This window comes from Heterocephalus glaber, unplaced genomic scaffold, assembly GCF_053883595.1.
Source record: "Heterocephalus glaber isolate CG9 unplaced genomic scaffold, H.glaber_assembly_v1.0 deba00000942, whole genome shotgun sequence".
Taxonomy (NCBI): domain Eukaryota; kingdom Metazoa; phylum Chordata; class Mammalia; order Rodentia; family Bathyergidae; genus Heterocephalus; species Heterocephalus glaber.
In genome coordinates, this window is record NW_028258174.1 from 2,314,609 (window position 1) to 2,338,462 (window position 23,854).

At 41.7% G+C, this 23,854-nt stretch overlaps 1 protein-coding gene across 5 annotated transcripts in view; it reads right to left on the minus strand.

Moving 5' to 3' along the window:
* The window catches only part of Scml4 (Scm polycomb group protein like 4), a 112,488-nt gene that overhangs the window by 39,354 nt on the left and 49,280 nt on the right, over nucleotides 1–23,854 (minus strand). For 4 of the 5 annotated variants that reach the window (XM_087208719.1, XM_087208720.1, XM_004855429.3 and 1 more), the window contains 2 exons: nucleotides 6,309–6,438; nucleotides 2,743–2,943 (listed from right to left, as the gene is read on the minus strand). In XM_087208719.1, the coding sequence (XP_087064845.1) occupies nucleotides 2,743–2,943; nucleotides 6,309–6,438 (331 nt within the window). Of the gene's footprint in view, nucleotides 1–2,742; nucleotides 2,944–6,308; nucleotides 6,439–6,547; nucleotides 6,597–23,854 lie in introns of those variants that run through there. The other variant, XM_021236870.2, reaches the window with a different exon arrangement.

Here is a 23,854-nt window from a genome sequence, read left to right on the forward strand (position 1 = left end):
GCAGTTTCTCAGCCTTTCCTAATCTTTCATTAGCTTGACAGCTTTGAAAAATCCTGCTCAGAAATTGTGTAAGATGCCCCTCAGTTTGGTCTGTTCAATGTTTTCCTCATGTTTAGATTGGGTTATGGTGTTTTCGGACAACAGAGGTGAAGTGTCCTTTGCCCCAGTCAAATCAGGGACACACGATATTCATATGGCACGACTGGGGGTGCTAACCTCTGTCACCTGGTCAAGGCCACCTTCCTCTGCTGGATTCCCTATTCCAGTGGTGGGGAACCTATGGCACATGTGCTGCAGCAGGCTGTTTATATCACTGGGAGCTCTAAAAGCTTCACCATCACTGCTCTAGTCTGTTTCTTGGGAACAATTCAAGAAGTCCAGCCGGGCATGATAGTGCATGCCTACTTGGGAGGCCGAGGCAGGAGGATCACCATAATTTCAAGGCCAGTCTGGGCTACATAGTGAAACCCTGTCTCAAAAAAAAATTTCTTCCCACACTAGGAGGGAGAATTCTACATGTCACCTGGAATTCTACTGTAGGAAAAAGTTGTCCCAGGGCTTCTCCCCCATTTATTTATTCAGTCATTTATTAATTTCAGGACAGCCTCAATGTATTTATTCTGTGCTGTGCTGTGGGTTACCCTTATGATTCTGTGCCAGGGATTTCACCTTGGGAGCTCCTCCAGGATGACTCTGGTGCCCCTAGGACAGGCTCTCCCCTTTATCTAGCACCTCTTTGGTTTCAGGACCTCAACACACTCCCGGTTGATATTGTACTTTCCTTGCTCTGGCTCTAGAAGCAGCCATTTCTCCTGTGGCCCCCCCAATCCTCCATCTCTGTGAAAAGGCAGCTCTCACTTGGTGGCAGACCTCAAGGTGGCGGCACAAGGAGTCAGCTCAGATCTGTGCCCTTCTCCAAGATGCGGAGAGAGTGCTCCACCCTGGCCTTCCCAGGAGTTCCCTCAGCCAAGGGAAACTTAACCTCAAGTGGGAGGCTCTGTCCACTTTGGTCTTGCTCTTCCCCAGTGCCAAGGCTCTGAGGTCACAACAAAGCCTGACCAGGAAAGCAAGAGCAGAGTCGCCTCTCCAACTTACACAGCACAGTCACACGGGGCCCACTCAGGGTGGATACAGAGTGAGGAGGAGCCCTCTCAGCACCAGGTCTGTGCCCTGAGCCCCAGTGCAGCAAGGAAACCCAAGGCGTTCCACCTCAGAGGGTTGCCTATGATCCAGAACCTGGTTTCTAGAAAGAAATCAGGAGAGGAATAGTAAGCAGCTCTCAGAGGGGCTGACACAGAACTCTCTTCCTGCTCCCTCAGCTCCTTCGTCCTCCTGCTTCTGCTGTTAAAAATCACACTGGGTCAGAGACACACACCTCAAACCTGCCCAGGTCTGTTCTAATCAGTCACCAGCAAGTCAGACTCTAGGCCTGGCAGAGCCTGCTAGGTTCCTGCAGGACCAACTCTACAAGGTGAGCCTTCTCCATCAGAGCTAGGAAGCGGCGAGCAATACCCTCCCCATACCCAGCCTTGGGGCTGGGGTTAAATAAAGTGCCCCTGCTTGGGTTATGCAGGATGCAGCCACCTCAGAAGCCCTGCTCCCGCTGACCCTTTCTTAGTGGGCCAGCAGGGTCACTCACCTGCACTGCCCCATTGCCAGGAATCTCCTCCCTTTCCTTGGTGCTGTGGAAGGCCTGTCCATGACACTGGGCCAGAGGAGACATCAGGCTATCCCCCTGGGACATGAGACATCTTGTAAGAGCCTGGTGCTCCAGGGTTGAAGGGCAGGTAGTAACACCCATTGTGTGGTGCCTGGGGTAAGACAGGCAAAACATCTGCAGGGGATGGAGCAAGCCATTCTTCGCCCTCACTTGGTGGGGGCAACATGGCCTCCTCCGGAAACTGTCAAGTTCGGGCAGAAACTGGAGGAGGGCTGTGACATTGAAAGAAGGGATTTCTCGGATGTGGACGGATTTTTCTAAGGCCTTTTTGAGGTGGGGTTGAAATCATGAGCTTCCCCGGCTGTCCTTCATGATGTTAAGTGCTGAGAAAAGGGATAGAATAAAGCAGACTAGAGATTGACAAAAGCTGATGTATTCGACAAAGGGTCAGAAAAGGATTCTGTGATATGGTGACGTTGGAGTAGAAACCTAAAGGATGTCCACCAGCAAGTCATGGGGAGAGCTGGGAGAAGAGCATTCCAGAAAAAGAGAATGGCAAATGCAAAGGCCCTGAGGCAGGAGCATGATTGAGGGATACAGGAAGAATGAGGAAGCCACCATGGCTGGACCACAGAAGTGAGTGAGAGAGAAATGACCAGAGAATGAAGAGGCAGCCAGGGCCAGCTCGCAGAGGCCCTTGTAAGATTGAGGCTCATACTTGAAGTGACATGGGAGCTTTTGGAAGGTTCAGGGTAGAGAGGAGCATGATCTAACTTAGACTTTTTAAAAGAATCATAGTGATTGTTGTGTGTGTGTATGGGTGGGAAGAAAGATAGTTGGATTCTGGATACCTTTTGAAGGTAGAGCAGTAAGATTACTGAGGGGTTGGCAGTGGGGTAAGGGAGACAGAGAAGAATCAAGAGCAAGGATTCCGATGTCCACTCTTCTTGTCCAATCTGTAAGTTGTTCTGGAGGACCCTGCAGCCCAGCGGGAGGAGCTCTGGTCACATCCTGCCCACATACCTGAGGTCCTCCTCAGAGGTTCCCCACAGACCTCCTCGTGGCCTGGCCCCAGGCCTTACCTGACACCAGCTCGCCGCTGTGGCCCTGCTTGACCAGGGAGAAGACGCGCTTCTGCTGGTGGGCGCAGTCGATGCAAGCTTGCACTGCCTGCTGCAGGACGGCCGCGGGCCGCTCGGGCCCCAGGCGCTCAGGGAGCTGCTGCACCTTCTGCCTCTCCAGGTAGGGCCCCGCGTTGGCGCGCTTGTTGACATACAAGCAGACTGTGGGGACAGAGAACACAAGGCCCGCGCATTGGACCTGAGTAGGCAGGGCTACCTCCGTCGTACCCCCTTGGCCTTGGGAGCGCTGGAAAGGACAGATTCTTCCTGATCTATGAAGGAAAAGAGGCAAAAGAGTCGAACACCCGACCTTCCAGGGCTTGCTCTCAAGCGGGCCTTCTGGCAGGGAGCAGTGGCGGGGTGGGTCCCCCGGCCTATGCATATCTGAACCCATGACTATGACGGTGGCCCATGTGACTGTGTGTGTGTTTGGATGCGGGATACGCGCACTACACAGCCTTCCTACGCTCCTGCGAAGGTGCCTCCTGCTAAACACAAAGGTGGCCATTTCTTCGTTAAGTTTCTTTTTACTTTTTTTGTTGCTTCACAGATAAAATCAAAATGATCTCTTTGGTAAGCTTCTCTTGTGCATTAAAATTATTTTCTTGGCAAGATTTTTTTTCCTGTATTACTGTTTTTTAAAACTAATTTTATTGGTATACTTTTGGTATACATAATAATCACATTCATCATGGGGAATTTGTACCAGTATATGATGTAGCTTGATTCTTTTTCCCCCATTCCCCTGCCCGCCCTTCAACCTTTCTTCCCCTCCTCATCTACAAAAGCTTTGTTTCCATTTTTTCCCTTCTAGTCTCTCCCCCACTTCTTGTTCCCCTTCCCATTTGAATGGGGTTTTTTTTCCCTACTTCCCAATATCTATCATTCATTTTGGTCATTATTTATGCTATGGATAAAAATTGACACAATGCAAAAATTTACATGATACTGATCACTCCAGAGACTATACATTCAATGAAGTTCTGAAGAGAGTGCTATTTATAATCTCAGAGAAAATAAATATTCCACCCATTTAGATGAGCTCAAACTATGGTCCCCACACCTTCAAGGTCATATATCTTATAGGAAAAATATTGAGCACGTACTTTATGTACTTATAGGCTACTTATATTCTTAATTGTATTAATGCACTGTGTACATTTTTACAGGGAATTATGAAATTTAAGTAAGATAAATCTACAAAAAAAGTTACAATGTCTACAAAACCAGTTTTCCAAATACAATAAATTTAAGTAAATTGCAGGGAACCTATGGATTTTGCAATTTAAAAGAAATATCTCACAAATTCTTTTCTAGGAGAAAATTTTTCTACAAAGAAAACTGCTCACTGAGTTGGTTATCATCAGTATAACTGGCTTAGTCATTTGGGTTTAGTCAACTTTATTCTGTTCTATCACAATGACATAAACTCCCACCCCCAGCTATCTATTCCACCTATAATTTGACAATAGTTTCCTAACTGGTCAGCCTGTCTGCAGATTGACTTGGTGTAACCCCCTACTACTAGCTCAGTTGTTTTAAGCTTTATAAATAGCAATTATGTTATTATCACATTACTTTAAAAAACCTCAGATTCCTCACTGTCCATGACATCCAGCCTGATTCCTTAAGTGAAGTGTTCCTTAGCCTGCCTCCTGAGAGAAACTGCTCTGAATAAGGTAGAAAAGTTATTTCTCTCCTTTTCAGGGACATAGTAAGCACTATCTCATATCCAAGTAGAAATTTTGAAAAGATGAGATAAAAAATGAATTTTAACAACAGGTATCATATCTTCTTCCATATGTCAATGACCCTTCCTCTTAAGTTTCTGTCCTTATTCCCCACCATGTCTCACCCCATCCTCCCAGGATGGAGCTTCTTACCTCAGAAACCACTGTTGCAAAGGGGTGTTGAAGAGGGATTTTTAAGAAGACACCAAGAAGGGTTTTGGAAAGGTTAAAAATAACAATCTAGATGAAGAAACTCAGTTTCTATTCAGCAAGCCCTGTATTCTCAGGACAAGCCTGTGAGGTTGGTATCATCACCACTTTACTTAGAGGATAGTTCAAAGTCAGAATCAGTGGTGCAGCAGGAGCTGGACTCCAGTCCTGCTGAAGACAGGGCTCCTTCTCACCCACCATCCCAGAAGATAGGGAAAGTCTGTCGGGCATTATGTATGAAGAAAAACGTGACAAGAGAACACAGTTGCTGCCCTTACAGAGCTTGTGGACCGATTCAAGTGGCAGACCTACTCTCACAGGACCAAGACTGAGACTGTGAGACACCGGGGCAGAACTAGGAGAGCCCATTCTGGGACCCCTGGCAGGACAGGCCACTAGGACTTTCTGGAGGGAGGTAAAGGAAAGGAATAAGGTGACCCAGAGGGAAGCTCATTCTGGAGGGAGGAGGGGTATATGCTTAGACCCTATACCAGCCCTAGGGACTCAGGGATGAATGGTGTGCAGGATCTCAGGAGGTGGACACTCTAGGATCTTGTAAGCCATGTTAACAGGTTTGTTCTTCATCTGAGAGCAATGGAAGGTGTCACGGTTTAGATCTAAAATATTCCCCAAAAGTTGCATGTTCAGAAGTGGGGCTTTTGGATGGTCGTAGGATCATAAGGGCACCATACTCACCAGTGGGTTAGTCCATTAATGAGTTCATAACTGACTGTGCTGTTCAGCGGTGGGGACTGGATGGAGGTGGGTCACTGGAGGTGTGAACTAGGTTGTATCTTTGACCCTGGCTCCTCCTTTCTCTCTCTGCTTCCTGGCCACCATGGGCATGATCAGCTTTCCTTCACCAGGGCCTTCCACCATTCACTTTCTGCCTTGGAGCTGGTCAACCATGTACACTGAACCCACTGAAATTGTGAGCCAAGTTTCTAGCATTGGTTATTTTGTCCTAGTGAAGAAAAGGTAATTAATAACAGGAGGGGACTTCTGGGACTTAAGTGAGATGGAAGTAGGAAGTGCAGTTGTGATGAGAGAGAGAGAGAGAGAGGAAGGAGGAAGAGGAGGAGGAGGAGGAGGAGGAGGAGGAGGAGGAGGAGGAGGAGGAGAAAACTGTTGGTTGGTTGATTCTTCATTAGAGAAAGAGATTGGAACACTCACTATACTGACCGGACTGGAGGGTATTGGATAGGACTAAGAGAGATTAGGATCCTTTGGAGATCTGAAAGTGCAAAGATAGGAATGGAAACACTCAAAGTGAGCAGGTTCATATTGGTGCAATGGAAACTTGGCTCTGAAAAAGAACATCTGAGTGTTCTTTCTTGTCCAAACCCAAAGCAACCAGCTGAATCCAAAGTGCACTGAAAACCAAGTTTCAAATAATCCAACTGCAAGACAAGTACACAAAGGTTTTCTGAAACTAGAATCATCCTATCTGCTATCTAGCTATCACACTGGCCCCTTCCTTTAGCTCTTTCAGTGGCAACTCTTGAGCTCACAAAGTAACCGTGAGATGGCAGGTCACCATCACTACCTCTAGACATTGCAGCCGTGGGGTTCATTCTGCTGACCTACCTGTGAGTGCCTTGGGGGCCACCAACCTGGGTATGGTGGCTGCGTCTTGAGGGATGGAGCTGAGGTCAGGCTCTGGGGTGCTCCTCGGGGGTGAGAGGGCTAAAGGAGTCATGAGAACCCGAGACTTGAGCTGCAAAAAAGAGTCCATGTGGTCAATGAAAATCTAAAAATGCTCTCTACACCATCCCAGAATCTTGTAGACTTTAGTTAACCATTGCTACTCTACCATGCTTCCACACCTGTCTGTTGTACAGCTGTGGAAGATGAGCTTCAGATTCCAGTTCATGTTCAAGGTTTATATTTAGAGTTGCACTCAGCGGTCAGCTCTGCACCACACCCAGGAAATGACTGTGCCAGGCACTGGGTGTAGGAACATGCAGAGGTGTGGCTAGTTGAAACCCATGAGCCCTCTGGGGAGGGACAGTGCCTCATCTGTGCCCCTGTGCTGCCTAGGATCCCATAGACAAGTCTTTCCCCTGGCCCACCAGGGGACTGACCCTGAAGCTCTCCTCATTATCTTGAGCTCTCCGCTCACGCAGACCCCTGGGTCCTGCTGGAAAAGAGAGCAGGAGCCATTCCTCCAGGGGCTGACATCCTGCTCAGTGTTGACTTCCTGCAGTAGATTATCAAAACTAGCCTGCATGTGAACAGTGGTGCATTTCTGGTAGTGGGCAGTGGCTGCCTTGAAGATCTCACTAAAACCCCAAATGAGAGCCTGAAATTTGCTCTCATGGGAATGGGTGGAGATGCCGTGTCGATGGTATCAACATCCACAACATCAAGAAGTCACCCTCTGTAACAAGCTTTGCAGAGACAAGCTTGTAATCTTAGCTCTCTACCCCCAATAATGAGTATATCAGTCACTTCCTCTCATTACCACTAATCTATGTCTGCACCCCATTTCAGACAAACTACTTTAGTCTCTGGGAGTGGGACTCAAGAATCAGGAATTTTTAAAGACGCTCAAATTCTAATACATAGTTAAGGTTGAGGACCACTGCTCAACATGAGTTCTCAACTTTTACAAGAAGCCTTTCAGACTCTGATTCAGGCATGTGGGGGTAGAACCTGAGATGTGAAATTCTAGTATCTCCCGGGTGATACTGACAGTACTGGCCTCTGGCCCATATTTAAGTAGAAAGTTGTATACTCTGTTAATTTATCTATATTCTAATTTTCCTCTTATGTTTTTAGGATAGATTACAGTAATAATCATGAGGAAACAGCAATCCAACTTCTAGTTTTCCAGTTATTCCATATCTATTCATTTATTCATTCAACAAACATATATTTTGAACCTGTTTCACATCAGACACTCTTCTAGCTGCTGGGGATACAACAGGGAACAAAGCTTTCAAAAAAGAGATTTTTATCTTTGTTCTCATAGAACCGATACTCTACTGAGGAGAGACAGACAATAAACCACATAAGTACATATTAAATACAGGATGCTAGAAGTTGGTAAGGACTAATGATGAAAATAAAGAAGGAGGAAGCATGGGAAGCCCAGTTGTGGAGATGTACTTGGGATTGAAATATTTAAGGTTGAAATTTGAGTGGTTAAGGCAGTTTGGGGTGACACTGCACAAGAATTTGAAGAGGCAAATCATGCAAGTATCTAGGTGAAGAATATTCAGGCAGTGAAAACATCAAGTGCTCAGGAACTGAGGCAAGAAGATGCCTGAGAGTTTGTGCAGCTGTAAGGGGGCCAAGTGAGATTGGAAAGGTAATCGACTGAGATCAGGCAGGGCTTTGCAAGACACTGTGGCCTTTAGCTTTTTCTCTAAGCTCTTTTGAGCAGGGATACAATAGGATTTAAGCTAACATTTGAACAATCTTCTTGACTGTTGTGTTGAGAAAAGGGTTTGGGCCAGGAGGGCCACTTGTGGACTAAGGCTTGTTGAAGGTAGGGAAGGTAAAGTTGAAGATGGAGAAGATTAGGGGTTAGTTTTGGACTAAGATGCCTACTAGGAATCAAGTGGAGATGTTAAGTAGGTATTTGTATATAGTAGAGTATGGAGATGAGAGGAGTCCAAATCATAATATAATTTGGGAATCATAAATATATCGAGTTGATATTTGAGGCCATGCATATAGATGGAGAAGAGAAGGATCCAAATACTGAACCCTGCAAGACTCCAACAAAAAGAGGTTGAAGAAATAAGGAGAAACCAGCAAAAGAAACCAGGAAAGAGTATCCAGTGGAGTAGAAAGAAAACTTGAAGAGAATAGTGCTGTAGGCCTCAAATGGAAGAAGTGTTTCAAGGAGAGAATGGTTAACCATGTCAAATGTTCTGTCAGACAAGGAGACTAAGACTGACCATTAGATTTAGCAGTTTATAGAAAAAGAGTTTGTGGTTAATGAGTCACACTGAAATAAGAATAAATGTTGCACAAGGTCCCAAGTTCAATCCCTGGTACCAAAAAAAAAAAAGAAGAAGAAATCTTACTTATTACTCTCATGGAACTGACATTCTAATGGCGAGAGAGAGAGAGAGCGAGACATAAACAATAAATTAGTACATGGCACAGGATACTGGAAGGTGGTAAGAACTGATGGTGAAAATAGAGGGAAGGGACATGGGAAATGAGATTGAGGAGTTATACTTTGGATTGAAATTTTAAAAGGGAGTGGTTCCCAATTGGAATATGCTTAGGAGGTAATGGGAGGAGAAGTAATAGGATCAGGAAATAAACTCTTTCAAGGAGTTTTGACATCAAATGGAGCAGAGAATAAGCCATAGCAAGAGGGAAAATTAGGATTAAAGGATATTTTGCCCCACAATGTGATGTCATATCATATACATTAGGATGGCTAATATTAAAAAAAAACAAAGAAAATGGCTGTTATGACTTGTATCTAGATGTCCCCCCAAAGAATTCATAGGTGGAGCTTTTTGAAGGTGGTTGGATCTAGGGTGTATGAATATGAATTAAGGGTGTGTGTTTACTAAATTAGTCTACCGATTGGTTTAGCATAGTTCTGGGTGTGGATAATGTCAAGGCTCACCCTGGGTGTGGGTGGCACCAACCAATAAGCTTGTAGTTTGGATGGAATAAAAGGGAAACAGAGGGTTGCTGCTTGCTGCCTGCCCTGGCATGGACTGTTTCTCCTCTGTGATGCCCCTCTGCTTTGCTACCCTCCTTTGGAGACAGTCAACTATGGACTGAAACTTTTGCAAACTGTGAGCTAAAATAAAACTTTCCTTCTTTAACATGTGGATGTTGGGTATTTTGTCCCAGCAATGAGAAAGTAAGACAAAAGTTATTGTTTAATAAGTGCAGAGCTTCGACTCTGCAAGATGAAAACGTTCTGGAGATTGATTGCCCAATATGAGTGTGAATATACTTACCACTACTAAACTATGTGATAGATATGGTTATAATGGTTGATTTTATGTTATGTGATTTTTTAATTAAAGTTTAAAGTTTTAAAAAGATTTTTGTTTTTGAAATGGAAGCAGTAAGTTTTAATGCTGATGCAAATAATATAGTAGAGAGAAAAATTTTTTAATTTTATGAAAAGTAAAACAAAATTTCAAAATAAAATAAGAGAATAACAATAGTTAATACACTATGTGTCATTATCTTCAAAGTAGTTACTCAGAGACAAAAAAGATTCTCTCTTACAAAGAAGAAATAGATAACAGCACAAATCTTTTTAATGAACTAAGAGAAAATAGTAATATAAATGAAAGGAATTAGCATATATATTAAAATATTTTGATACTATAGAATAATTTAGGAAATTATTTTAACTTCTCCCTACTTCCTATTAATCTACCTTCTATTTTGCTCTTTATTTGTGTGTGTGTGTATATATATACACACATTTGTATTTATTTTCTCATATAAGAGAAACCATGAGATATTTAAGCTTGTTTGTCCAACTTATTTCACTTAACATTATGTTCTCAGGTTGCATCCATTCTATGAATACCTCAAGTTCATCCTTCTTTTTCGGGGGTGGTGGTACTGGGGATTGAACTGAAGACCTTGTGCTTGCAGGGCAGGCAGCGGAACCACTGAGCTAAATCCCCGGCCCAAGTTCATCCTTCTTTATGGTAAGTAGTACTTCATTGTGTATAAATACCACATTTTCTTTAACCATTCATCTGCTGATGGAAATACAGGCTGTTTCCAAGATTTAGCTGTTCTGAATTGTGCTGCTATAAATGTGGGTATGCATGTATCATTGTAATGTAATTTAACTCTTTTGGGAAGACACCTAGAAGGGGACTAGCTGGCTCAAATGGAATTTCTATTTCTTTCTTTTTTTTTTTTTTTTAGGAATCTCCACCCTGATTTTGAGAAGAAAACAGATGATACAAGGGAGTGTGAGGGGAACTGCTGGCATTAGGGCTTTGAGCAGGTAAGGAGGAGGTTGGAGCAGACAGGGAGGTGGTGGCCTCAGAGAGAAGCCTTTCATCGACTGCAACAGGAAGGAAGGCAGGACACAGAGTCTGGATGCTGGGTGGGTGGATGTGGAGGTGGCAGCTTGCAGAAGTTCCTTTCTGACAGCTTCGAATTTCCCTCTCACAGAGGAAGCAGGAGGACTGAGGAGGCAGGCATATTAATGATCCAGACAAGCGGGAAGCCTGGGGAATGGCATGGCTGCTGAGGGGACACTGCAGGGTGCTCAAATGAATTTGAAATCAGAACAGCTGATAGTGAGCCCAGTGCTGTATGAGTGCAGAATTTGAGGCTCCTGTATTAATTAGAAGCTACAATTAATAGTAGAGATTTCATCTGAGTGTAGCATTTGAAAAATGCCTAATTTTAGCAACTACAGGGATTAGATGGAGTCAGCTGGTAGCAGGGAAAGCCTTCTCTATGTACCCAACCTCCACAACCATGGGGACTTCAGAACAAAGGAAAGTGTATGCAACTACGGGAGTGCCAAGGCTTGGGTATGGTCTGAGTGTGTTCCTTGAGTGTTCATGTGCCAGGTCCACAGTGTGGCAGGACCAAGAGATTGGGCTTACTGACCTAGTTATCACTGGGCACCTCTCTCAGAAGGGATCCGTGCTGATCTCATGGACTGAGTTGGCCTCTACAGCGGCAGCTTGTTATAGAAAGAGTGAGACAGGCTCCTCCCTGCTCTCTGCCTGCCTGTCTTGCTCTGAGACTGGTCTCTCCCTCTCACATGACCTCTTGCCCCTGTGATGCCATCTGCCAGAGCTGCAGAAGCTGGTATCATGTTCTTGAACCTCCAGAACTGTAAACTAAATAAACCTCTTTCTTTGTAAAATGTGCAGCTTCAGATATATTGTCACAGCAGTTAAAAACAGACTAGCATAGGCAGTATGTGACTTTTTAACACTATGCATTTTTTTGTAAGAGAATCAATCATTGGTAGAAATACACTTTGAATTAGCATTGAGAAATCTCAATCTCATTGCTTAATATAAAGAATCAAAAAGCCTAGTATAGGAAGGGAAGTCCCCATGATGTTAGAAAAGTCCACAAACAGAGGAGCACAGGTATAAGTTGAATGCTAGTAGCTCACCCTATGGTGTGATGTGGGCCTAGTGGATCAGCATAAGCCACCTACTCCAACCAGCCAAGCTGTTCTCTGGCGGGGCATTTGTCTTTGTTGTTCTTGCCTTGGGTTTTGAGAATTTTGCTTGTCTGTTTTAATTTTTACAAAATAAAGCAAAATGCTCATTTTGTTTTTGTTTTTGTTTTTGTTTTTTTGGTACTGGGAATTGAACTCAGGACCTTGCACTTGCAAGGCAGGCACCAGAACCACTGAGCTAAATCCCCACCCCTCGTGTTGGTTTTTAATACCAGTCTTCAATAAAATGAGCCAGGGCTGCTAGGAGAAATGGATGATTCTAGGAGTGGGAATATACAAGATAAAGATAGAGTGTCTTATAATGCCAAAAAGTAGGAAAATACTAAAGAAAAATGAAAAATGATAGAACTAGGTTACAGGAACACAGATGCTAACTGAAAGACTTTGCAATGGCCAAATCTGGAACAATATGAGCAAAAATGAATAATGTAGCAATTTAGTACAATTTGAAGTACATAACAAATAACTATGAGTCCATCCTGACATAAATAAATGATTGACTAAGTAATTTATGGAGAATAGATAAGTCTCCTATGCATAAAAATTTCAACTAACTTATGTAGATACTCTACTCTCAACTAGGTGACCATAACTCTTGATTTCTTAGTGTAAGCTATGCATAGTGACTTCTTCTCAAAGAGCACAATACAAAAGTGGGGGGGTGTGACTTTTTCAAGAAGGAAATCTGACAAATGCTACCTCAACCATATGATCAAGATCAATATCAACAGTGATCTTAAGAGTATACACCTCATATGATATAGTAAAATGGTCACCTTACCTCTGAGATCTCCCCCCAAACCCATAACCCCAATCTAACATTGAGAAAAAAACCTAAAAAACTCCAAAATGCAGAGCATTCTACAAAATACCTGACCAGTTCTCAAAACTGTCTCAGCCATCAAAAATAAGGAAAAGCTATGCAACAGGCACAGCCCAGAGGTGCTGAAGGCAATACAAAGAAAAAAGGGAATGTGGTATCCTGGAGGGAATCTGGGACAGAATAGAGAAAAACTATCAAGATTTAGTTTTACAAATGCACAACAGGCATGACATTAAGCATAGACTAACTTCTGGTTTATGTTCTACAACTCAAACATTCTTTGATTACTGTAGCTCTGTTAAGAACTGAATTGTACCCCCCCTTCATATGTCAAAGCAAAGCCCTAACTCCCAAAGTGATGTGACTATATATGGATATAGGGCCTTTAAGGGGGTAATTAAGGTTAACTGAATTAATAAGGATGGGATATTAATGCAATCTTATAAGAAAAAAATAGAGGCATCAGGAGTTTGGAGGGAAAGAAAAATGGAGGGAGGGAGAGACAGACAGACACAGACAGACTGAGACCGTGCAACTCTATCTGCAAGCCAAGGAGAGAGACTTGATCAGAAACCATCCTTGTTAGCATGTTGTTCATGGATTCCCAACATCCAGAACTAAAGGAAAATAAATTTCTATTGTAACAAAAAAAAAAGAGAAAAACTGATGAAATCTGAGTAAAATATGGGTTTCACCTGATACTAAAATACTATTGTTTTACTAGTTGTGACAAACATACTATAGTGTATGTTGACCATAGGGAAATCTGACAAATTCAGAGAGGGCCAGGCAACATGAGAATTCTTATCTTTGCAACTCTTCTGCAAATTGAAAACTAGTCTAAAATAGTGAGGGATTTAAAAAATATTAATAACAGAGTCTTGCAGAACAAACTGGGTAAGAGAAAAAGAAAGAGGCTTCTTCTTGGCAGCATAAAACTGAAAGACTTGCTGCCTTGACATCCAGAAGCTAAGCTCTGGGCTCCAAACAACAATCCTGGGCAGACTCTGGCAGTCAGCACCTCCATCAAACAGGCAGGTTACTCTTCATCCAGGGTGTGGTTGCTGCCGGGGTTGTGCTTTACCTTGGTTTGTTTGTTTGTTTTTGTGAGACAGGGTCTAACTGTATATTCCATGCCAAGCTGGCCTTGATCTCACTATGTAGCCCAGGCTGGCCTCAAACTTATGGTGATTCTCCTGCCTCGGCCTCTCAAGTTCTGGGACTGCAGGTGTGCACTACCATGACCGGCCATATCTTGTTAAATTATCACAGTGAGATTACACAGAAGGGCAAAGTGTCAGTCCTTGCCAACTGAAGTTGCCACCAAAGGGGCCAGGAATATGCACTGGGAATATGGGGTCAGCTTGTCTTTCTTTTCCACTTAAAGACAGCCAATACAGGCCTGAAGAATCCATGTTCTTGCTGTCCCTCAGAAGGACTTGGTCTAAGACATTTGGCAGAGAATCACTGGGAAAAACTGGGAGATTTCTTTGCAACCTGAGAATGTAGCCAGGAGGACACTAAAGGGAAACAGATCGGTTGACATAAAATTCAATAGAAATACTTGAGTTTGGATGTAACAGAAGTACCAGCTCAACAGGGGCTAACAGATTGGCAGCAGGAGAATGGTAATCTGAGGATGGAGGATGGGGTTGGGAAGTGCGAAGAGATGCAGAGGCTGCCTGCGCATCAGCAGAGGACAAACCAACAGAGCAAACTTTTAAAATGAGATTGGGCAGCAATGGGACACACAGTGCCCTGGGATCTGGGTTCCAAGTCCAGCTCAGGCACTCACTAAAGTCCTGGGGCTCCTTACTGCCGCCCTCAGAACCTACCTTTCCTCATCTGTCAGGATGCTAATACTAGACCAAATAAAATACATTCTTCCAGGTAAGAATAAAATACAATGTCTAACGTGGTGCAAAGTGAAAATCCAAGAAATGTTCCTCAGCATTACTGTTGTTAGTATTATTATTGTTACTATTAGAAATTCCAGAAATATAAATAAGTCCCCAGTTTCTTGCAGCACTGGCAGAAGGAGAATATTGGAAGCCAATTACATTTTCTATGCGTGTCACTTGGGATCACATCTCCAAAAATCTTTACAAACCCAACCTCCTGCCTTGCACCTGGCAGGTTATCCTCTCTGAGAAACATGCTCCCAAAACAAGAAATGGTCTCTAAGTGCTGCTAATGCAGGAGCTAGCCTTTCCAAGTTACATCATTTAAATTATGTCTAAAAAGAAAAAAAAAAGATTATTCAATTAATCAGTCATTCAACCAATACTTTTGAGCACCTACTATGAATCAAGAGCTGTTCTAGATGCTGAGGACTCTGTTGTGAGCGGGGGAAGATAAAGTGCTTGTTCTCTGTGAGGTCATATTGTAGGAGGAAGAGGCAAATAAACACATAATTAAAAGTCAGATTGTGAGAAGTACTATGCTAAGAAGTAAAATATGATGATCTGACAAAAGGGGACCAGGTGTCCAGGATAGGTCAATAATGGTGACTTTGAAGTCAGGATCTGACTGGTGAGAGGTAGACTTTAAAGGCTGGAGAAAGATTTCCAGGCAAACAGTGTGGCTCATGTAAATCTCTGAAAGCTTAGCTTCCTCAAGGGACCAAGAATCCTGGGTCACTTGGAGGAACTGTGAACAAGAGGCAGAATGGTGCAAGTTGAAGTCAACTAGGGAGTCAGGGTCAGATCATAAAGGCCTTCTAAGTCCCTGTTCTGGCCTAAAAAGGCCATGTTCAAATTCTAACCCCCAGTGACTGTGAATGTTGACCTTACTTGCAAACAGTATCTTGGCAGATGTAATCAAGTTAAAACGAAGCACACTGAATTAGAAGGGGCCTGAATCCTATGACTGATGTTCCTACAAGAGATGTAAATTTGACAACTATTGTTTTAAGCCACCCAGTTTGTGATCCTTTGTTACAGCAGCCCTAGTAAACACAATCAGTTTAAGGAGTTTGGACTTCATTCTAAGAGTTACGGAATAATAGAGGACTTTATGCAGGAACACACAATCCAGATTTTGTTTATAAATGTAGCCCCAGTAAATAGAAAGGATAGGAGATGAGGGAAGGCAAAAATGGAAAAGAATTCTAATAAAGAGGTTATTACTTGGGTTGGGATGAGAGACACTAGTGGTTAAACTAGAGTAGAAGTAGGGAAATAGAAAGAACTAGTTGCGTTCAGGGTGCCCTTTAAAGGTGGGATTGAAGTGATGAGTGAAAGAAAGAACAAAATCCAGGGTAACTTTGAAGTCCATTCACAAAATCTTTGCTTTGATTTTTTTCTAATTTAGTTATAAAACATCCGTATTTGTTTACTTATTTCAACTACAGTTAACTTTGGGGAAGCAATCAGACTGGCTTCATCTCTGCTTCAAAACTTCCTTGCTCTGATACTCAAGCGATGACCCCTCAGAGCAGCAGGAAAAGTTCTGTGCAGAATTCTGGAAGACAGTATGAAGAGAAGGAGCACTGAACCCCCTGCTCGGGGAAGTGGTTGCAGAGACCTAGCAGGGTTTCAGGTGTCAACTCCACCCTCCCCACTGCACTGCAGGGAAGTGGTAAGAAGACAGGACCCAGCGATACTGATAAGAACTGTAACCCCAGTTCTGCAGCCAACTCTCATGGGACTCTGAGCAACTTGTTAAATGCCCCAAGCTTCACCCTCCAGAGCAGTTAAATGAATCAGAGTTGTTGGTTGCTCATCTGTCTCCCAACTCAGGATGTGTATATACCTTGCAGAAGACTGTTTTTGAAAATATCAGTGAATCTGAGGCAAAAAGCAGTGTCCATGCCATATTCTAAATGTTAGCTAGAAGAAATGCAAGTTCCTAATTTACTTCAGAGGTCTGTTTCTGTTAACATAGAAAAGTAGGTCATTAGAATCAATTGAAAGCAACTATAAACAATGGATAAATTCTAAGAAAAATGAAAGTTCAGAGGAGCTTAGGATATATAAAGAATAATCATGCAAAATACAAGTGAAATCTGGGCCTTGGGATTGCTTATGGAGCACAGGGCTCACCCAAAGGCCACAGCCTCAGGATGAACGAGGGAGCTGTAAATATATCCTGCTCTGTCTCCACTTCCTCATTCAAAGGAGAGGTACCTTGACACTAGGGGAGGGGGTGTGCTGATTCCCTGAGAAGATTTATCACAAGACAGGCATCACCGATTTGCAGCCTCCATTCACAGAAATTGGGTGACTAAGAAAACTTCAGGCCATGAATTTAGTTAAAAAATTACCCAACCTGGCAGTGCCCAAGATACGTGGGAAAAAAAAAACCAAACATTTCTAGAGAAAGATCTCAAGGATGTCCCAAAAATAATTTTTCAAGGCCAATAAATAGCATGGTCCAAAATTTACAAGCACACAGGGAAGCAAGGATACAAAGCATTAGCATTAACATATTTCAAATATTTCACAAATATTCAGATATTTAAATGTTCAGACTTAGATTATAAAAAAACCATTATACTATGCATAAAGACAAAGGATAAGATCAAAAGTACACTGGGGACAAGAAAGCTATAGAAATAGAAACATTTTTAAAAGATCCAAATTTAACTTTTACAAATGTAGTAACTAAAACTAAAAACTAAAAGGACAGATTTAAAAGCAAAGTAAACATAGCTAAAGAAAATTTGAAGAAACAGCCCAAATGAAGGCCAGAATTATCCAGAATGCAGCACAGAGATAAATAGATAAAATCTATGGATCAGGGATAGACACACATGGAGAATATGAAAAGTTTTAACATTAGAGTTTCACAAGGGTATTTGGAGTGGAACAGAAATTATATTTGAAGAGATAATGGCCACGAATTTTCAGAGCTGATGAAAGTTTTCAATTCACAGATTCAGGATGCCCAACAATCCTAAATGGGATGAATAAGAGGAAATCCACATGTAGACATAACTGAATAAAATTGTGTGACACAAAGGCAAAGATATTAAAACATAGAATTTATCTTCCAAAGAACATGCAAATAAGCCAGATGGGTAGCTGAGGTCTCTGCACCAATGGAACTCAGAAGTTAAATGGAATAACATCTTCAGTGCCTTACAAAAAGTAATTGACAACCTAGAATTCTACAGCCAGCAAATATTTTTTCAAAAATAAAGGTGAAATAAAGATATTTTCAAACAAACTAAGAAAGTTCATCAGTACAGGACTTGTATTAAAGTAAAGGAACTTCTAAAAGATGCACTGTATTTTAGGTAAAAGATAGGTAACTGTAGGTAGAAAGTACGATATGCAAAAATAAATTAATCTTTAAAAGTGGTAAATAATCTGGTGATCTAAATTTAAATGGCTGTATAAAACAATAATAATTATGCCTTAAGGAGCTAAAAAAGCAACAAAAAATTTCAATATGTAACAACAATAATATATCAATGGTATGTGGATGATAAAAAGTAAAAGTATCCTAAGGTACTTGTACTATATCTGAAGAAGTAAAGGTATGGTTAACTTTAAAAGACTCTAATAAGTATGCTATGATTTCTAGAAAAAGGTTCGATAAATAGAAAAGAAAAATTTAATCTATTAAAAATAACCCAAATGAAGTCCAGAAAGGCAAGTAATAGGAACTTAGAATGGGTGAGACGAATAGAAACAAAAAGTAAGATATAGATCTAACCCAATGTATTGGTAATTTCATTAAACACAAATGGAATAAATGCTTAGTTAAAACAAGATGATTGTCACACCAGATGTTATGAGGAAATGAATCCCTTAAAAAGATGTTAAAGTCCTAATCCCTAGTACCTGTGAAATACGACCTTATTTGAAAATAGGGTCTTCGTCAAACACCACGTTAGAGTGGGGCCTCATCCAGTATGACTGGTATCCTTGATCAAAGAGGAAATGTGGACTCAGAGTCAGATAGATAGAGATGAAAGATAATGAGAAGACATAATGAGAAGCCACTCATGAGCCAGGAAAAGTCCCACCTGATCAGAAACAAGGAGATCAATGGAACAGATTCTTCCCTAAAGAACTCAGAAAGAACCAATACTACCAACACCTTGATCTTGGACTTCCAGCTTCCAAAACTGAGATGATAAAAGTATCAGTTAAGTCATCCAGTTTGCCGTATTTTGTTAGAGCAGCCTGGGAGACCTTTTTCTTTTCTTTTTAAACCATGTTCTTCTCTTCTCTTTCTCCTCCTATTGTGCACTGGACATTTGTACCCTCCCACAAGCTCATATGTTGAAGCATTAACTCTCAATATGAAGGAATTTAGAGATACTTCAGGGCCTTTGGGAGGTAATTAACTTCAGATGAGCTCATTAGGGTGGGACCTCCATTATGGGATTAGTGTCCTTAAAAGAAGAGAGACCAGAGCTTGTTCTTGCTCCATCAATTGAGGGCACAATGAGAAGGTAGCCATGAGTGAGGGAGACCTCATCAGCTCTGAACCCTACTGGTCACTGGTCTTTGGTCTTCAACTTTGAACAGTGAGAAAATAAATTTCTGCATTTAAGCCCCCAAGTCTATGATATTTGGTATGGCAACCAAGATGACTAATGCATCTACACAACCAGATTTAAGGAAGGATAACTTTGTTCATGTCTCTGCCTGTCATAAACTCCCTCAAAGTTCTCTGGAGTTGCTGCAGGGGAGTAGAGTTAGGGTAAATTGTATAATTCACCACATTTAACCTCAGACTTTAGTAAAAACAAAACAAAATAAAACAAAAAACTTTCCTGTTAGAAAGGCAAATTGGTTCCAATAACAAGAAGTTTATGGCCAGTGACCTAATTCCATTCCTAGGAGTCAGCCTGCAACTGACCCTGCAACTCTCCCTGTACATGAGGGAGAGATTAAACACTAAATAGCCAAGGGGTGGGAGGCCCACAGTCCTTTGACCTTTAAGCCTGTCAAATCTAGAATCCTAATTAAATAATCTTTGCACTAAGATTTCCCTAGGAAAATAAAATCATCCAAATACAATATATTGTGGGCACCACAATGAAGTCAGAAGATGCTTGGAGGTGGGTGTGGAATGCGCCTTTCAGAGATGCAGATAGGGTGAGGTAGGATGAGAATGCTGGTGATTTCTCCCACTGTGTGAGGCCGAGATTCGCCTTGGCCTCCAGAGAGGTGCCGAAACTAGTGAGGAGGCAGGCTGGGTTTTTGCTCAGCCTGAGGTGGGGAGAATAAGCCAAGAAGGCGACAATAATGCTGCACTCCATGGGTTCCAGGAGCAAGAAGGGAATAACCATGACCTGATAAAGTGGAATTCAGAGAAAAATAGATGCATCACAAGAATCACTTAATGAAATGCTGTCCATCACACTGTGACCCCAACAATCTTTAGTAGAAACCAGACATTTAAAGGAATGCTTGGTATGACTGGGTTTCAGCAACCACAGGGTCAAAATGATCAGCCCTGTTGGTGGCAGAGGGGACATCAGCCAGGCAGCTATAGGCATCTTGTGCCCAGCAGAACTCTGAACAGTGGGGTACTGGAGCCAGCTCATATTAGTCTGTAACAGATGACTGCTGAATTTTTAGGAATATTGCAAGCTGATCATTAAACACAGCCATTGGTAAAAACTGAAGTGTATAAACTTACAGCTAGGGCCAGGGATTTAGCTCACTGGTGCACCGCCTGCCTTGAAAGCGCAAGGGCCTGAGTATGATCCTCGGTACCAAAAAAACAAAACAAAACAAATCAAAAACTTACAGCTAGGGAGTACTAATACATACTCAAAACTCATCACTGTCTAGTTATTTTACTTTGCATCTTTCTTGCTAAGAGAGTGGTGCTGAAGATCATCCCCCATCTCACAATCAGGCATCCAGTAGTGGGTGGCTCAAAACTGGAGAATATGTTCACCTTGGAATCTGGCAAATGCTATACATTAGGACTGGATTTATTATTGTGCTTATTTGCAGACTTAAAGTGATGGAGAAATGTTTAAAATACTGATTAAATGTAAAAAGTACATCATGTCCATAGCTGTTGCATTATGAATAGCACAAAAAACTAAAATTATTTTTGTGTTTTTAGAAGCTTTTATCCAATTCACAGTCTTGGTTAACAAGATGGAAATTCACTGGCTGGAGGCATTGGAATCAGTTGTACCTACCGAAAGGAAGCAAAGGTTTGTCCTTGAAGCAGATCCTCCCTATCTCTTTAAAAAGACCTTGGTCTTTTAAGTCATAAAATGAAAGGAAATTTTCCTGTTGATCTTGGAGAATCTTTGAACCAAGTAGCTAATTCAAACTAAGAGCTATATGTTGTGTTTGAAAATGAAGAAGGCTATTTTGATGGCAGAGAGGGGCTCTTCACACACACACACACACACACACACACACACACAAAATATATATGATTTTAAGAAGCTTTTGCTTCCTGTCACAGGTGACAAGGGGGCAGTGAGGCCATAAAATGTGATGCTCTCAGAGTGGTGAGCACGCTCCAGCAAGGTGGCTGCAAGCCAAGACCGACAGCGCAATGGCCCTGGGGTGGCGGGTGGGGGGACTTCAAACACCAGAGGACCAACAGGACTGCAGCTTAGCTCTTCCTTTCTGCTTGCAACTCACTCGTGTTATCCTCACAGACTCAGAGAAGCAGTGAAACGTCACCACTGTTAACTCTGCTTGGATCTTAAAGAGGGAAGCCCGATCCGAACTTAGCACCAGAGAGAGCTCTCACAGGTACAGAGGAATGGAGGGAATAAGTGACAGATGTCACCAGCACAAACCTAGGATATACACTCAGGACAGCAAGGTATCCTCAGAATCTCCTGGAGAAGAGCCCACCAAAGGCTCAAAATCACACTATTTCAATATGATAATATTAATATCAGTATATTACTATAATATATTATTTTTTAAATCAATTTTATTGGTACATTTTAGGTATGCAATATAATGGCATTCATCATTGTATATCTGCACCTTTACATAATCTCTCTTGGTTCTTATTTTTTCCCAATTCCCCTGACCTCCCTTCAACTCCTCCATCCCTCCCTATTTACAAAAGACTTTGTTTCCATTTTTTCACTTTCTCATATTAATTCCATTCCCTTCTTTCCTTTCCCCTACCCCTCCCACCTCCCCTCTTTTCTTCCTTTTTCTTTTTCTTTTTTTTTTTTTGGTACCGGAGATTGAACTCAGGTCCTTGAGCTTGCGCAGCAGGCGGTGAAACCACTGAGCTAAATCCCTGGCCCTTTTCTTCCTATTTCACATTATCTCTTATACCTTTTACTTCTTATTTACACTTTCAGTTTCCCACAATAGAGCAACTATTCAGTATTTACACATGTGTGTCTTATTTATTTCACTTAAGAGTATTGCCTCAGTGTACATCCATTTAGCTATAAATGTTTCTAATTTCTCATTTTTTATGGCTGAGTAGTACTCCATTTTATTTTTTTAAAACCCCACATTTTCTTTATCCAGTCTCCAGTTGATGTGCAATTGGGCTGCTTCCAACTTTTAGCTATTACAAACTGTGCTGCTATGACCATGGGTACATATATATCACTGTGGTATGATTCTTTTAATTCTTTGGGGAAGATACCCAACAGGGGAAGAACTGGGTCAAATGGGACTTCCAGTCCTAGTTCTTTGAGGTATCTCCATACTGATGTCCACAGTGGTTGCACCATTCTACACTCCCACCAGCAGTGGATTAATGTTCTTTCCCCACAGCCCCGGCAACATTTGTTGTTGGTTGATTTCATGATAGCAGCCATTCTTTCTGGAGTGAGATGGAATCTCAGCATTGTTTTCATTTGCATCTCTTGAATGACCAGTGATGTTGAACATTTTTTAATATGCTTATTTACTATTTCTTAATCTTTGTCTGAGAAATGTCTGTTCATTTCAGGTACCCAGTTTTGGATTGGGTCTTTAAATTTGGGAGGTCTGATTTTTTTAAAGTACTTTGTAGATTCGAGATAGTAGACCTTTGTCTGAGGAACAGCAGGTGAAAACTTTTTCCCACATTGTGGGTTTGTCTCTTCACACTGTTAGTGGTTTCTCTTGTTGTGCAGAAGCTTTAATAAGAAAAGATCCCACTTGTGGATTGTTTGTGCTAGTTCACGGGCAACTGAGATTTGTTCATAAAATCTTTTCCTACACCAATGTCTTCAAGAGTCCTACCTAACCTCTGTTCTAGCCAGTTCAGCATTTCTATTTTAATATTTAGATCTTTAATCCATTTTGATTTTAGTTTAGTGCATGGTGAGAGATATAGGTCTAATTTTAATCTTTGGCAACTTGAAACCCAATTTTTCCAGCACCATTTATTAAAGAAGCTATCTTTCCTCCAGTGAGGGTGGTTGGCTCCTTTGTCAAAGATGAGGTGGCTCAGTGTGTCTGGAGTTCTTTCTGCATCTTCTAATCTGTTCCACTAGTTCTCAGGTCTGTTTCTTTGCCATTATTATGCTGTTTTTATCACAGTAGCTATGTAGTATAGTTTCAAGTTGAGAGTTATGATATCCCTTGCCATGTCTGTGTTGCCTAAATTGGTTTTGCTGTTCTAGGTCTCTTCTTCTTCCAAATACTATAATAATATTATCGATATTTGGAAAACTGTACTTTGTGATTTTATAACATCAATGTTATTGTTTTATTGTTCTCTATTGTTAACATATTTCCATCATGTTATAATAATAATTATCACTATCCTGTCAGAGTCCAGCTTTCTGTGCAATCTTCTCTCCCCAAATACCTTGCCTTCAAATATACAGCTAACAACTGCCAGAACTGAGACCATAAGAAATGTATTTGCAATGAAGGTAGACAAGACTCTGATGAAGGGCTTGGAGGCATTTTCTTAGTAATAAAATATAAGAGCTTATTTCACTTGGTCGGGATTTTTCTTTTTAACAACTTCATCTCCCCAACTGTGTCCCAAATAGACAAAATTGTCACATTAGTGGCCATTTGGTAAATGGAGTGAAACTGCACAATTTCCTTGCTGGATTCTCCACAATTAAAGTCCTTTCATCAATGGAAATTGTCAAAATAAAACTAGGGAGATTTAATAGGTTATTAACTTTATTTTGGCAACTAAGAACTTAAAAAAGAAATTAGCAAATCCTATCAGCACACAACATTGGCTGAAATAATGTTTTACCACCTAAAACAATAAGAAGCATAT